This window comes from Centroberyx gerrardi, chromosome 5 (assembly GCF_048128805.1).
Source record: "Centroberyx gerrardi isolate f3 chromosome 5, fCenGer3.hap1.cur.20231027, whole genome shotgun sequence".
In the NCBI taxonomy this organism is placed as follows: domain Eukaryota; kingdom Metazoa; phylum Chordata; class Actinopteri; order Beryciformes; family Berycidae; genus Centroberyx; species Centroberyx gerrardi.
The window spans coordinates 17,828,288-17,844,987 of NC_136001.1; the positions used below are offsets into that span (position 1 = coordinate 17,828,288).

General features: G+C 39.8%; 1 protein-coding gene across 1 annotated transcript in view; it reads left to right on the top strand.

The window, feature by feature from the left end:
- The window catches only part of tex264b (testis expressed 264, ER-phagy receptor b), a 37,073-nt gene extending 31,187 nt beyond the window's left edge, over positions 1-5,886 (top strand). The window contains exon 4 of the mRNA XM_071895175.2: positions 5,301-5,886. Coding sequence (XP_071751276.2) covers positions 5,301-5,581 — 281 coding nt within the window. The 3' untranslated portion in view covers positions 5,582-5,886. The remainder of the gene's footprint in view (positions 1-5,300) is intronic.
- The last annotated feature ends 10,814 nt before the right edge of the window (positions 5,887-16,700 follow it).

Consider the following 16,700-nt stretch of genomic DNA (forward strand, 5'->3'; position numbering starts at 1 on the left):
CAGAAGCAGGCTGTGATTGACACCTTCTCAGGTGTTAATGAAAAGTCCAGACACTAAAGCCTCTGGTGGGAGTGTGCTGCCACTCACCAGGGGGCCTGTCCACAGCTATGGACACCATATGGAGGGTCTGTTTTTGTCTGATTCTGCATACTGGACAGGATCAGATTCTACAGGTCTCAAGATGTACAGGCATTTTAACAGTGTCACAATTCGACTGTTGAGTCTTGACCCTAATTCAGAATTACGAGACATAAAAGCTTGTGAAGAGGTGTTTGCAGAAGTAATGAAGCCAATGAAGCAGGAGTAATCATTGAGTAGACATGGAGTGAGAAAATAAGCCAGTTTGAAGATAATAGCATTATAACACCTAAGTGCTCATTTAGTTCAATACAAGTTTATTTATCCCACATGGGGAAATTTACAGGATGCAATTAAAAGTACAGTCATTAAAAAGAAGACAGAATACACACAACACAATGTCTATTACAGCATAGACCTAATTTTGACCATGTAAAGGATAACAAGGCTCGTTTACCAATACAAAGGATATGACGCAGCTATGGTATATCATTGGGGTTATAAAGTAGGCATTTCCCAACACATATGTTTTGTTGAATTAGGTCCAAGAAACAACCAGAAGGCTCAACAATAAGTTCTGGCGTCCAGGAACCACGGCCCTCCGCACTCACTCTCAACAATAATCAGAAGTAGACTCATCTACTCTATTTTGCATGTTCACATAGGCACCTAGTTCACAACATTACACCCAGTAATTCATAATCTCACTATTGGTCTCAACAACAATGGGACAGCTGTTGATAGCTTTATTATGGCTCAACAGAGTACATTTCAGAAAACTAATTGATTTTTGTATGGCTGCTATGGAGGTTTTTACAGTCCATTTTAGATACAATAGATGTCCATGTCAATGTCCAATCAAATTGGATGGAAAATATCTCAAGTATTGGAAATAAAATGCAGAAAAACAGTCTGAAGTATTTAATTCACTTATCTGGGCCAGTGAGCCTCCACCTGTTTTGGTGCATTGGTGTATGCAACTATGCATAGAGGAGCACAGCGCACAGTGGTTGATTTATTCAAGGGGCATGTTTGGGTGAGCACACCTATCAATTTGAGTCCACATTCTGTTTGATGATTTTGGAAAGTCTACCTACCGCTTTCTTTTCATTGTTGTTATATGAAGACCAATTTATGGCGCTTTTATTTTATCATCAATCTGCCACAAGTTTGATGCATCTTGACTGCCTCACTGATAATGCGATACCTGCTGCCGGACACTTGGGAGTTGGCTTTGTTTTAAATTTTGTTGACCAGAAACATGAACAGCTACTTCTTGTTTTTATCATTTCAGAAATACTGTCTATGTGTTAAACAAAAAAATGCCATTTTGTTATTTGTTTGTGTGTTGGTTTGTCCGTCTGACCGTCTCTCCCACTCTCACAGGCACATGTCTGCATCTGCGTAAAAGAGAGAACCGAGTTTCTTTATACCATTCATTGACCACTGGGATGAGGGCAGACTAATTTGTGCTGATGGAAACTATTAGAAAGTGTCACATCTCTCTTCCACTGTGGCACCCACACTTTGTAACACAACAACATTACAATACAGAATATCCCACCTCGCCTGTCTCCACAGAGGCCTTCTGTCCCCTCTGGAATTCCACACTTGGCTGAGTGAAATTGAGTGACACTGACAAATTCAGTGCTTTTCCAAAGCCAGTGTCATAGGCATGCTGCAGAGTTGAAGTGACATTTGGGTCCATGACTGGGAATGATAATGTGACAGGTACCCATGCTCCTGTCACACTGGGCTCTGCACTGGAGACTTCTCGGACCATCGCCGCCGCCCCCCTACCCCCCCACCCACCGCCCCGTCTCAGTGACAGCATCCGACCCCGAACCTCACCGCACATGCCTCCTCACTCTGTCAGCCACCCATCTCCAAGTCACCCTGTCACTCACTAACACGCTGCACTATGCTGCATAATTGGCTTTGTCTCATGCACTTGTCTTTGAATGGGTCTGGTGAAGCATTTTGTATCGCATAAACAAGTTTACTATTAGCCTATGCCGATTGCCGCCATTTACAGTATGTCGCTCCTCAGTGACTATGACCCATCAAAATTATTTGCTGAAGATTATCCAACTGACGCATCCCAAGTAAGCCGAAGAAAGCCCATTAAATCATAACACGCTGAAATCCTGCAGCATCTTTCACTGGCTCACTGCAATAATGGATCAATTGTTGCTCTGACGGCTGGAGAGACGGATGCCTGAAGGCACCACTAAACCTCTCCTATCAAATCCGGAGACAATTTCGCAGCCAAAATATGAGGATATCATGCCTAATGTGTATTTTCCAAACCAAATGGGATTTTTCCCCCATTGACTGATTAAATTTTGAGAGTTGCTTCAGGCATTCGACCAATGGAGGAAAAGTACTTCAGCCAAACCACCATGAGACCAAACCCATTGCTTTTGTTAGAGTTCTGTATGCATATTTTTATTTGTATTATTTCAGTTTTCTCTTGCCCCTATCAATCATATGCAAATGAGTTGGGCGTAAATTAATCAGTGAGAGCTGTTGGCTAGATTTAAATTTGACTGCATTTTTATGAAGATAAATATGAGTTCATTCTACCTACTGTACATTGGGGTATATTTCCTACATATTTTCTCTTGTAGCCAACTGGAAGGCCAGTTCAACCTGGTGTACACAGTCATAGCCCAATGACTATGGCATTGTTATTATCAGAAATAAATATTTTATGATGCAATTGGCTATGCTGTTTACATGCAGTTAGTTTCAAATCAGATGGTCTAGCTCTTGTTCAAACTCGTTTGTGTGTTTGATTCTGGCCCCAGTCTGATATTCTCTATCAACATGAACTCATTTTATCCCTCTCTCTCTCTTTCACTCCCATCTGTTCTCATATGATGTATTAGAGATGTGTGACAAAATCATATAAACATTAGGCTTATATGAGTGTGGCTAAATGAGATGCAGGGCTACTGACAAACCACCACTCTGAAAATTTTACAAAAAATTACAGTAGGCTTACATAAACATATTTTCCTTGTTAAACTATTGCTGAGTTTGAAGTTGCACTTGGGTCAAAATATTGTGTAGAACTTTTAAGGTAATTCATGTTTTGAATAGTCTGCATGATTAAAACCCCCTTCTCTTATTGATAGAGAACCCCTTTCTTAGTCATACACCACAATTTCCTCTTATTTCAGTTGTTAATTGTGATGCTCCCAGTGTTGAAAGTCAATTCAGTTGTGCTCAGAACTGCCTCTTGGTGTAATTTTAATTGCCATTTGCCACCATTGGAGTTTAACAAGCAACGAGATAAATATGGTTTTCCTTTGCTGTTAAGTGTCTAGAGAGCCTGTCACAGCTAGAATTATTCAGTAAGTCAGCAGCTGCTCTCTCGCTGTGATTGCAGTCTTTTACTTCACCTCTCTCTGTCTTCCTGAAGTGTATGTATGTATGTTTGTGTTGTAGATGGCTCTCACTCATCTTCATCGAAGAGTGGTTCGATTGAAACGTAAAACCTACATTCAGAGAAGATGTATTTCTTGAAAACTTGTGACTTACACAGTTGTAACACTTTGTCTTTACATGATTCCTCATCGTTTTCACATGCTCTTCCTCAATCCAAATCCACTGCCATGAGTAGACCTATGATTTGTCAGCCTGTCATTCTGTTAACGTGCTAAACTCTGCTGCCTTTGAGGTTTTTACCCCTGCCATATTCATCATATTACCGGTGATGGTAATATGATGATTAGCCACCTACTGGCTATAGTCCATTTTTTCATATTAAAGCTCAATTATAGCCCCGTACATCATCATCAGGTCTGCTATTAATGGCAGGCTGGCTTAGCTGTAAGTGGGTATAGATTTGAGAGGGACTTTTCATTGCAGTTACATGGAAACACACACAGCCACACACCCACACACACACACAGGTATGAAACTGAGCCTATTTACCTGCCAACAACAAACTAAAAAATACTGAGGAGTCGAGTGTTGGACTGCTAATATTAACCAACCATCCAATTAAAAAGAAGTAGCCCTTGAGCCTACAGGAGTTTTTAATTAACAACATTTCACTACTTATTCTGAGTTCCAACTTCAAAACCAAGTCACGAGTGACAGCACAAGGTGTCACTGCTGGTGTCCCATATTTAATTAGCAACTAGAAAAATCAAAAGAAAAAAGCCTAACAAGCAAAAAAAAAAGTTAAGATATTATTTTCTTGCTTCCACACTTTCTGAGTTGAGTGTCTATAGTTTTTTCTTTTTTTGGTCCCTTATTCATCCCTTAATTAATTAATAAATAATAATAATAATAATAATAATAATTAACCCATCCCTCTACTAACTCCAACAACAATGGAATTTCCACATTGCTATACATCTAAAAAAAATATTTTTAAAATGAAATCCAGCGTTAGAAGAAATGAGTTGGGTGAATAAGAAACGGCAAAACAAGAAAGGACAAAAAAAGATCAATAACTGTAAAGAAAATTTAATTAGATGCTGTCACCAGCAGGAAACAGTAGCTCACATGATCTGCTTTGTGCTCCAATTTGATAGCTCTTGGGCTTGTTTCACCATGAAAAATCCAGTCCAGTAAACAGTAAAAGATATGCATCAGAAGTAGAAGAGAAGGGAAATAATGAAATGAGCCAATAGAAAAGTGTTTGTTATCGAAGCTAACTGGACAATGTTATCTTTAGAGACAGTCCAGCACCGGTTACCTTTAATTTACATTGCTCAGTTTTTTTACTCGGCCTTTACTGCTGGTTAAATGCATGTCTGGGGTTACTTTGTGCCAAGAGACTGGTGAAGATATTTTATACTTTTTACTCTCTTTAAACATTACTTTTCCTCTTCTTTTATGATGTTGGCTATTTGGTTTATGTTATTGGCTTTCTTTATCATGGCCTTGAACTGTATGTAACCATGTTTGTAAAGCACTTTGGGTTACATTGTGGTGTGAAATGTCAAATTTTTATTTGAAGCTAAATTGTCAGGAAGAAGATTCAGATATTTGCCTCCATGCTTATGATTCACAGAGGATTCATGTGAGTTTGGAGTTAACTAGAGTAAGAATTGTGAATGTGGAAATATCTCATCCGAAGCCACAGTTCAGTTCAAATACAACAATGTGGATTTTGATTCAATTCTCACGTGGTCTCTGTTTGTAAAAGTGTTCTCACCATCTCTCCGTCTGTCCCTTTTGCTTTGTCGCCGCTTCAAGCACAGACTCTAACAGTGAATACAGCTCAGGGAGCGGGATTCTCCTGTCAGACAGCAGAGAGACGTCCCGGGCCCCGTCCTCCGTCCACTCGGTGCTTTCCCCCGATGAAGGGGGTGTGGATTACGGAGAGGGAAGCTCCGCAGCGTCCGCATCGAAGCAGCTGGACTGGGAGCTCAGTGATGGACAGCAGGGAACGGGACAGGAGCAGAACCATGGAGCCTCCGACCAGAAGAGCCTGGACATGGCCAGTCAAGAGTGGGGGGTTGCGGTCGGGGGGGAGGAGTGAACAAAGTGAGGCACAGTTGAAGAAATAAAGAAAATAAAGGACTGAAGCTCTGAGGGTTGAGCGGTGCAAATGAAAAGAAAGAATTCCAATATCTGTTCATATCTTAGGGGAAATATTCACCCATGTTTGGTGTTGATCTTTTAATCACACTGTGTGTATTTTTTAAAGGGACAGTGTCAACGTTGGCCAGGTTTGTACTGACAGAAAATAGCCCACTTGAAATCTACGGAAATGTTTTCGGTAACCTGAATTTCTTGAAAAGATTTTTTTTTACATAAGTTATGTTATTGTGAAAATGATACAGAATGACTGAGTTGAGTATTTGTATATGGTCAAAGATTTTTACTTGATTGTTGTTCACTGTTCATGTTTTATCTCTCTAGTTAAAATTATTGTATAGCTGTTTGAGAATGATCGAGATGTTTGAGAATGATCCTTGCTGTATTCATGTGTGTGTGTGTGTGTGTGTGTGTGAACCACAGCCAGTGTTTTTAACAGTGTTAAAGGATTATCGCACAAGCAAACAGGGAATTACAGATGGTAGTTTCAGTGATACTTACTAAATTGTTTACAGGGGGCCTTAATTCCGTTAATTGAAAATTGACATTGGGTATCTAAATTTGCATAAACACATAGACATCACACAGTGATCGGTGCTGTTTTTCAAAAATTCATGTTGTGTTTCAGTGAATATTCGTGCGCCTAGTTATGACTGTTAACATAATGTGTATTTTTGACCAGGCATTTTATTGGTATAGCTTTGCTACTGATGCACACGTTTTGATGTAAAGCTTTTATTCCAGTACCAAAGAGCAAAGTCTTGATTGTCTGAATGAATGTGCAATTCCTTTCTGCCCGGCAGTCTTCCTGCCCAGAAAACATGATTATAGTGAGTGTGCTGCCTGCTGCCATGACCAGTCAGGGAGCAAGATGACAAGACAGGTGGGCTGACCATTAATATTCATTTAGCTATGATAGAAAGCAAAGCTCTGTGACTACCTTGCATTCACAATCTCTATATCTGCATCCTACAATTCTCCAATTTTCCTCACACAGTCATTTCCCCCCTCCCACCTCTCTTTTTTTCTGTTTTGCTACTTTCCTCAACCTTTCTCCCATCTGCCTTCTCTTTACACAGGCTAATTTCTCTCTCACCTGTTCTCTTTTTTTGTTCTCTCTTCTCTCACTCTCTGTGAAATAAATATGGCAGCTGCAGCCTGAAAGACCACCTGGTGACCCACAGCTTATAATGTATGTACAGTCATATCCATATCCTTTATCTTCTGACACACACAGGATTACACCAGGCTTCTCACAGCAAGCCACACTCAGTTGGAGGGTGCAGACATCACAAAGGGATGAACATGTTTGTAATTATGTGAGAGGCAGACCATATATACAAGTAGCAATAGCCTTTGTATATTCTGAGCTCAAGCATGTATATTTATAATTCTCAAGATCAGTGTAGACAGAGAAGTGTGCGTTTGCTATGACTGTAAGAAACACTTTATGCTTAAATTAGACTCTGTCATTACACTGTCATCAGACAAATCAATGCCATACCCAATCATCAACATGCAATACTGAACAACTGTTACTGTAACATTTATATATTTGCATTTCTTTGAGTTATGATTTGCTCTAACATCATAGCCGCAGCCTGACGTCTTCCCCGCCTTGTTTTTAAGCCGACTTTTGACAATACAAAGCAATGACAGCACTGCAAGAGGCTGAAGACATACCCATGGGTGAACTATCGTTTTTTTGTTGTTGTTGTTGTTGTTGTTTCCTATTCTTAGAGGGAGAAACTGAAATGCATGAATATCCCTCCCGCAGCATCGTTAAAAGATTATCAATCACAAATCCCACTGCTTACACCGTTGTTTCACCCATTCTAAATTTCCTCCAGGATGAAAACAGTCGTATTTCTGCTCAGAAAAGTCGAGACATTTTGTGTAGGTGTATTTGTTCAGCTTCACAATGCCACAACTACCCGCTCTGATTGAAGCTCTTGTTTACTCACCCAGACAAGGAAGATATACATTGTTAACGTCTATATGCTGCAGTTGGTTTTTGTCTCTGTGTCTGAGCTGTGTGTATTTTCAGACATTCTTTGCTTCATTCTGGAGTGGTAATAATGCCGTTCAAGGTGATCTTTTGCTGCGTAAAATACTCATTGAAGTGATTTCGTTGACAACTGTACTATCGACTATACCAGTGATTCTCAACCTTTTTCATATCAAGGACCCCTAATTTAGTCCACATTAAGGCCATGGACCCCCATTTGATGAGATTTTATCTCTCGGACCCAAATATTTTTATTGTCAGATATGATTTTGTCCATAATTCCATGACTATCTGTATTGTAGGTAGAGAGATAACAGTGAAACTACGATCAAAGTAGTCATTCTTCTACGTTCTCTAATTGTGTTAACTTCTTGTAAATGAAATAATGGTGAAGTTTAACAATTCATCAATTTGCTGGGGACCCCCTGGAGCCCCCTCAAGGACCCCTGGTGGTCCCCGGACCCCACGTTGAGAACCACTGGAGTATACAGTATGTTTTTACTCCGCTGGAACATGGGAATAAGAAAAAAAAAAGCTGAGCTGTCTGTCTTGCAGCTTCACCCATTCATTAATTTAGTTTATAGTTGCCTTAAAGACCTACAAGGAGCAGAGACTTTAATCCAACAGACATTCTACAAATAAAATGATCTATAGCGTGTGTTTACATTTTTAATCTAAATGCTAATAATTACTCTCAAGATCAGGGTGATTCCCAAGAGGATGAAGGTAAATGAAATAGATGAGCATGAAGAGCACAGGAGCAGCCCTGGGATGCTTTCTCTCTGTGTATAATTACACCATGAAACCACTCATATGCTATATCCTTCCCTGTTTCTTGCGTTCACCCAGAAGTTGCCAAATTTGTGCTGATCTGTGAATGATTTATTAACTGTCACATTTTTTTTTGCACACACACAGTTTATAAGTGGGGGTGGGGGAAGGAAACTTAATTGATGCTTAACAGGAATTTGTTTTATAAGGCTATGCATCATCATTGGGGCATCGTATTGATCCCAGAGGGCCCGTTTGTAAAAAGCACAGGGCCAACCACATAACAGCACCTGTGGAGCTGGTAGAGCTTCAAGTGTCTTGTTCCAGGACACTTAAGCAAGGGATTATGGGAGGTTGAACCTGGGACCTCCCAGTTACAGGATTTGTGGTTTGTGGTAGTTGTGGTTACCTGACGACACTGAGGTGAGGCGACACACCCTGACCAGAGGAGACTTGTCTACTGCCTCTCTGTGGCTGAGGTTAGGTACTGATATTGGCAACTCAAACTGCTTACCAGACAATGGCCTAACAAGAAATTAACCAATATTGCCTGATGAATGAGTGGGTGAATAGAATGTTTTCAATAGGAGTATACTGTATGGTCCCATACTTATCCATATCAGCTAAAAGAGAAACACCACAGAAAGAAAGTTCCTCCTTTTTTTGATGATCGAATCATTATGATGATCCCAGATTAATGGACAAATGACAAAATAATGATTTGATCATTAAAAAAAAGGGGGGAACTACAATCTTTGTGGTTAATTTATTTCTGTGGTGTTTCTTTTAGACTGCTGGACACCGGCTAGGAACACTGTTTCTGTTCTCTGTAATTTCAGTCGGCATTAATTGACATGTTCCTATCTAAACTCTGTATTCCGCCCACATGCCCCCTACTATTGTAATGTAAACTACAATTCTATTTCAGGAGAAAATTGGTCCCTTTGTGTTAGCTGAGGGAATTATGCAACAAGCAGGACCTGCTCGTCATTTTAATTGCCACTGTACACAGGAAAAGTTCTTCTTTCCTCTCCCCCTAACTAGCTATTGTTAGTCCGAAAATGAAACATTGGAAAACAGTGAGGGGAAAAAGTGTGTGTATTTGTGTTTGTTTGCCTGGGTGAGAGAGAGGTGTGTGTGTGTGTTTGTGTGTGTGTGTGCGTGTGTTTGTGTGTGTGTTGGGGGGTTGCCTGTAAGTATCTGAATGTGACAGAGATGGGTGAGAAATTAAGTTTAATTCAGATGGAGTGATCTTTGTGTCACATGTTGCTTCCTGTCCTCCTTTCCGGATTTAATCTTAATTGGTTGTGCAGGGAAGGCCTGTTCGGTTGGAAACAAAAAAACAAACGCAATAGAGGGGCATTTCATTTCTGCACACACCCCTCCTGACTAATTATGCAACAGGAATGTTGCTGATGTAATACTGTTTTCTGGAGTTGGAGTGTAAATCACTGAGGATAAAAAAAACAAAAACCTAAGTGCTAAAGTGGTCTGTCTATGTAATGCATTACCACGGAATAACATGGAGTGGTATAGAGTTAACCTTAATTACCGCTGAGACATTACTTTGAAGTTGTACACCGCAACCCTTTAACAGTTAATAGGCTGAATCAACACGATTTTTTCTTTTGGCCAGAGAATACCAAAAACGATTACCTTTTTGTAGCATGGAGAAAGTGATCAACCCGACAGTCTGATATCATTAACATGGAGACAGACTGGTCTATCTGCATTTCATCCAACCTAGAATAGCCTATACCCAAATATGGTTGAAATGCAGATCCAAGGAACTCTGTGCTTGTTATGCGAAATCTCTGTGGGACGTTCCCTCAGTGTCACCTGTTAAGTGAAAAAACAAACCGGTGCCACTTGCCACAATTTGTGAAGTCTAATGTCACCAAAATGGAGCGTGATTCTGTTTTAATGAGGTGAATGAATCTTTCACACATTTGTGCCATTGGGTACGCTATGATGTCGCCTGAGAGCCGTCTTGACGTATCATAGCGGGTAGCAGAAAGTTGATGATGCTCCTTATTATAGAGTCTTTCTAAATTTAGCTTGAAAACGAGAGAGCGCTCCATACAATTGGAAAGCTATTTCACATTTGTTTTTTAAGCTTATCATGCATTAGCCTACCGACAGAAGTTAAACAGACTGACACCATCCCAGCCCAGGTCCACAGGGAATATAGGTCTACTCTGCATGAGCAAGTTCCTGAAAAGACCTGTGAGAGGTTGGAAAAAAAGAATTTGAGGTTTTGATTAATGCAACCACCTTCAGGGCGCATCACTATGCAATGTCAAATAGCACATACTTTTTTTGTAAGTGAAGTAAAATAGTAGAATTTTTGAGTTACTTTAATTTCATTACTGTAACTCACCACGTTGCCTTGCAAGGCAAAGCTGTGAAGCGCAGTCAGGTTACTGCAAGACGAGAGCAGAGCGTCGGCTCATTGCACAAATAGCAGCGGTGCTGGAGAGAGTGGCTGCATGTGTCTGATCTGACAATAGGATTTCTCAAGACCTCTCGTTTTGAAGTTGATTTGATGAACTTTCCGGAGAGACGCGTCTAAAATAGGAAATGTGCTGCACGAATTTTATAACTGCAATTTAATTTAGATTCACCTGTCTCTCAATCTAACTGGCAATAACATAGGAGTTTTTCGAGCACCAGTAATATCGATGCATATGGACATTTGAGCACTTGGGCGTTATATTGCTCCGGTGCGTGAGCCTATGGACAAGGTAGTTGGCAGGCAGAACTATAACTTGCAAAGCGCTAAGAAAGAGGAGTTTGTCAGACTTCATGCCAATGTGAACAACAGTTCAGAACCACGGACAGATCCCGACCTCTGCGTGGCAAACATGTTCAAAGTTAACCTCATCTGGACTCGGCTCATCACGTGAAGCGCTCTTTCTACACTGCCTAAGCAAATTTCAAATTGTTTGTATATGCTAATATATTTTCCCACAGCGTGTGGAAAAGAAGCCCTCACATTTTTACGCGGAGACCTGCACATATATCAAGCCAGATACATCTATACAGTTACAACCAGGTAAGAAATGAACCCCTTTTGAGTTGGATTTTAACCCAGCATTATGTTCTTGCACGTTATATCTTCATATGTAGCCTATATTGGAGTAATTTCATAGAAATTACACAGTCTATCTGCATTCTCCTGGCAGTAGACGAGGCTACAACATAAATGTATAACTTGACATATTTGTAATTATTGTAATCGTGCTACATTTAAATTTGATCATGTTTCCCACAACCTCATCATCACCCATTAAAATCATTCGCCTATTTATTACGATCAGTCGTGCGGCAGATAAGTGTTGTGGTTACAACCTCTGGAAAAAACACTTCACTTTATTCCACTTAAATCTCACAAGGCAACTCACAAACTCACAATAGTCACCAATGTTTGACGGACTGACATGTTACAAAGCATGTAGCCTAAATTGCAACAGCAGTTGAACTTGACCTGTAGTTTACTTTATCATCAAACCATTTGCCATCGGACTGTTAGCCTACTATTCATTTTTTATGGAAATTACATAGCTAATACAAAAACGCATTGGCTCGTGCATCATAACAGCAAATGGAACCAATAAGTTCGATGTTTGTTTTTCAGATTGTGTCATAAACGAAATGATAGTATTGTGAAACTCCTTCGGGTTTGCTTTCAGTCTACAAGCGTCATGAAATCGTTTGCTGGTGAAGACTATAAACAACTGATTTGGTTAGGCATGATATGAAAATTATCATCCGCGTGTAAAATACCCTAAAATGCGCCATATAGCCTAATAGCATTGAGTTTAAATTGCCTCTTGTTATTATGAAGAATAAACGATTAAAAACAATTAGATATTTAGCTGCTAAAGCTGGGAAGTGTTTGGCAATTAAATGATTCATCATAAAACATTTAGGTGCGCAATTGTAGGCTACTGTCTGTAAACGAAGAGACTGGACTTGTAGAAACACAAACTATTTGATTTTTCTGTAATAAACACATTATCACGTATAGTTATATCTAATGACAGATCCGATATAGAGTGATAGTTCCTAATGTGCACACACTGATGCACAACAGCCCGTTGGAGAGCAGCACTACATCATCAGTCTACAGTAGATCCTCCAGTCTGCTCTTGACTCTCCCACTCTGCACCTTCACTCTGAATAAAAAAAGTGCAGCCAAACACCTTTAGGGGTTCTTCCTCTTGTCTTTGTAGGAGAACCCCAATGAACAATACAGAACCCTTTTTGATGTACAATACCTTTGTTCAGAACTTCCTGTTTGTATTGTTCTACTCCCATTCGTGCTAAAGAAAATATAAATGAAAACAATAATAAAATGATACAAGTTGCAAATGTATGCTGACTCTATGCTTCGGATCACATTCTTTTTTGCATTTGTTTTTTTGCACTTGCAAGTTTAATAATTGCATGATTTTGAATTTTACCTTTGTTCCACTCTAGTTTGACTCTAGACCTTTCTGATTACGTCTTTGGCGACTAACCAGACAGGATGTTGTAGCAACAAGATGTTCTTTCAGATGTAAGGGGAATGATAATGGTGGTTAGTGCTGAATTGCCACCTCCATGTCTTGAGGTAATTTTTTCTTGTTGGATGTTGTCATCATGACACCTTATCAAATGGTCAAGAATGACAAAACAGTCATACCTGATGCAGCCAAACCATCTCTGTCTGCAAGTTTGCAATACGCCAAATAAAGTTGAATGCACATGTGATTTAGGCAACCTATACTTTTGCTTATGTGAGTAAACATTGTGCTGGGACACTAGCACGTTCAAATCATTAGAAAACGTGTTTGAGACATTAACAGGCTGACACTCAGACTTTCCCTCCGCTTTTTTTGATGCACACTGCGATGATGCGCTGATTCATGTGTGTGTTCAAATTCACCATCTTGCAGCACATTACCCATCCAATTCACCATCAGCTGGCTGCTGGCCACGAGAGCAGTCCTAATTCCTTCATCTGACAAGTCCAGGTGGGGGGATTAACTGTGTCCCCACTGGAGATGATATGATGATGGAAATCATAAGCAGTTTTGGTTTGAGTTTTGGTTGCGGTGGTTTTTGCTTCATTTTGTATTTAATTTGTTGTAAAATAATGGGTCTTGCCTAGAACAACTTGAAAAATAGAAATTTGATTATTCATCCAGAGAATCATCTAGAAATGCGTTGTAATGGATATGGACTTCTTTTATTTGCATACCAACAGAGGCTAATGCTTGGCAATGACAAGTGGTATTTAGTGATTTGACTTGTGCGGTCTGACCATTGCTCAAAATCTCCCAGAATAATGAGAAAACCTGTTGTTGTGTAGTGTCATATTGCATGAAAAATTGGGACTTGTATATTACTTGGGAATAGCAAGGTATGGTAGTCACAATAACTTAGTCTAAAATCCAAGGTTGATCCTGCAGATTTTGTCATAATAATGAAAACTAATATTCTGCTATAATTTTATGCCAAGTGTTAGTCACATAAATATTTGAAAGCAATATTTTAAATAAATCTCTATAGGGAAATATGTGGGACCAATGTTGTGTTTAGGCTGTAATTAGTATTTAACAACAGTGCATATAGGCAAAACTGATAGGATCGTCTACATGCTAATGTAGTTACTGGAAATATTAAAGAGTTGAAATGGTCGTTACATTTTTTTCTTTAAAAATAAATTATCCAATGATTGTTTTTTCAACATAATCCATGATGTACGGAGTTGAATGAAAGCATTACTACCTGATCATAGTGGACCTCGTCAACAGGGCTAAGCTGGTTTATAGGACCTGGACATACACTCAGTACCAAACCATCTCTTCAGCTCATATTTTTCGACTTGAAAAGGATTGCGTTTCTCCATAGACACTAGTGCACAGTAGGATTCTACTTACCAATTATTATCACTGCTGAAAGCGACTCTGCAGTGAGTCATACATTACACATTAGCTATATTTGGATAAGACAATAAGGAATGGTGTTTTCAAAGCATCTTTATGTTGCCGATGTTGGAGAAATTCTCTCTCTACTGGGCCGGAGTGGCAATGCAATAGCTGATGGTTCAAAGCTGAGTAAAGCACACTGCCTTCTCTTTTTGAACTTGCCTTTCAGAGGGAATATTGTACAGAAACAGCTGGGGAGCGAGTGACTCTCTTGGCTGCCGTGTGTCAGAGTGACAGCCGTTTCTACCACAAGACAGGTTGAATGATGTGATCGAGGTCTGATAGAAGCTATTTTACAGCTAAGTGTGTGGCTAAGCATTAAGAGCCATACTGCTCATGCACATTGATAATACTCCTCCCTTTTAACTATTGTTTCAAAGAATTGGTAGGAAATGCGGTCCTACTTTTGCCAGTTGTAGGCTATTTGATGTCCACTTCAAACTCTCCAGCATTTGTTTTCACTTCTTAGCATTTTTAGGGGCTCTTCTGGACCTTCGACCTTACTTTGGCCTAGTTTGCATGGGCCTGCTTAATTGGCTGTCCCTTATTGCACCATTAATTCACACCGTGACCCAGTCTTTGCATCCAGATAGCCCCCATCTGCTCCAAGAGACAGCACAGACAGTTAGATTCTTAATGTTGAACTCTTCAGATTCTCACCTTGGTTTCCTGTCGCCACAGTATTTTAGGCTGAAGGACGTTTGAGGATATGACCCGTCTAATAATAGGGCAAATGACTCGGCACATAGCGTATTCAAGACAAATTTTACATTGATCTAAGGAGATTCGTTTATCTTCTATTCTCTAACCTTAATTTACCTCTATATAATGTGTTATCGTCTCCACTGAATAGACAGCAGTGGATTCACCATATGGTTTCCCACCCACAACACTTACCTGAGGGAGATTCAGCAATCATTACACTTGTTCCTCCTCGTTTTCTCTGTTGTTTCTTGCTGGGTCTGCTCCTGGGACGTCACAGAATATTCTTCAGTCTCCCCTGCAAAAGTATGCGTGCACACCACACACACACACACACACACACACACACACACACATAAACACACACATGATAGTGGTGTTTGCAGTCTACCCCTGCATGTGGGGATTTTCTGCCTGTGAGGAGAGGAAATGTGATATACTAAGCGAGAATAAGATGACAGATGTGATGAAGACGTGATAACAATAAAACATACTGATAATGCATTCAGTCTACAAACAAAAGATTTTCATGTAATATTACAATGGCAGTAAGATCATTGCATGACAAAGTAGGAAAACAAGAGTTTTATAGCTGGCACAGCAAAAGTCAGTGTTAAGCTTCTCCGCACTCCTTAATGGAGAAGGGAGAGGTAATACATTGAACTGCAAAAGCCATGTAGGCCAAGCTATGTGGGTTTATCAGTATTAAAACCCTCTAGACCTGAACTTATAACCTCAGACAATTTCTATTGGTGATGTTCTCTAGTTATGGTATGGCATATTTGCGTCCCTCTGACTGTTAGATAAAGTGACTGATACATCATTACAAAACTGATTAATACTATGGTGATTATGAAGATAAGTTGATACTAGCCATAATGAGACTGGCTGCTATGAGTCATCAACAGTCCATCATCACCATGTTTGTTGAATTTCCATTATCACATCAAGATTGGTTCCTTCCCTTTCCCATAGAAGACTGTTTGACCAGCCCACCTGTCTAATCAGACATCATAATAAGATGTAATGAGATCTAAACCTGTGACCTCAACATGATATGAATCTATATCAGCATACTTCTCTCACTGCCCACTACCCCGCAGCCCAACCCTAGTTTTCTTTACCTACCATGTTTCCATGGCAACCCCAGTCATTGAGGAGAACCACCATCTATGTGATGTCTCATTGTAAGCTTGAAAATTATATTTCATTTGAGAGGTTCACACCCTAAATATTTATAAATATTTGATATGGTCACTCAGCAGCAGTAATTCAGTGTACATATTCCAGATACAACTGCCATGCATATATTTTACATAGGAACCATAAGACATAAGAGCCATGCTGAAATCATTTTTTAATTCTCTTTCACTTCAAGAAGTAACTGTAGCTCACCTTAGTATGTTTTATGGCCCCAAATCAGCTTCCTGACATGAACCAAAACCTTGGGTTCTTGAGAGTATCCAACCATGGCATTATTTGTTTCTAGAGGTCACATTAACCTCAGAAAAACATTCGGTTTAGACAAGAACACTGTAAAAATAGGTAAGGAAATTGTGAAGAACCACTTGCAAGAGCTTCAGGGACATTTGTCATTATCTGGA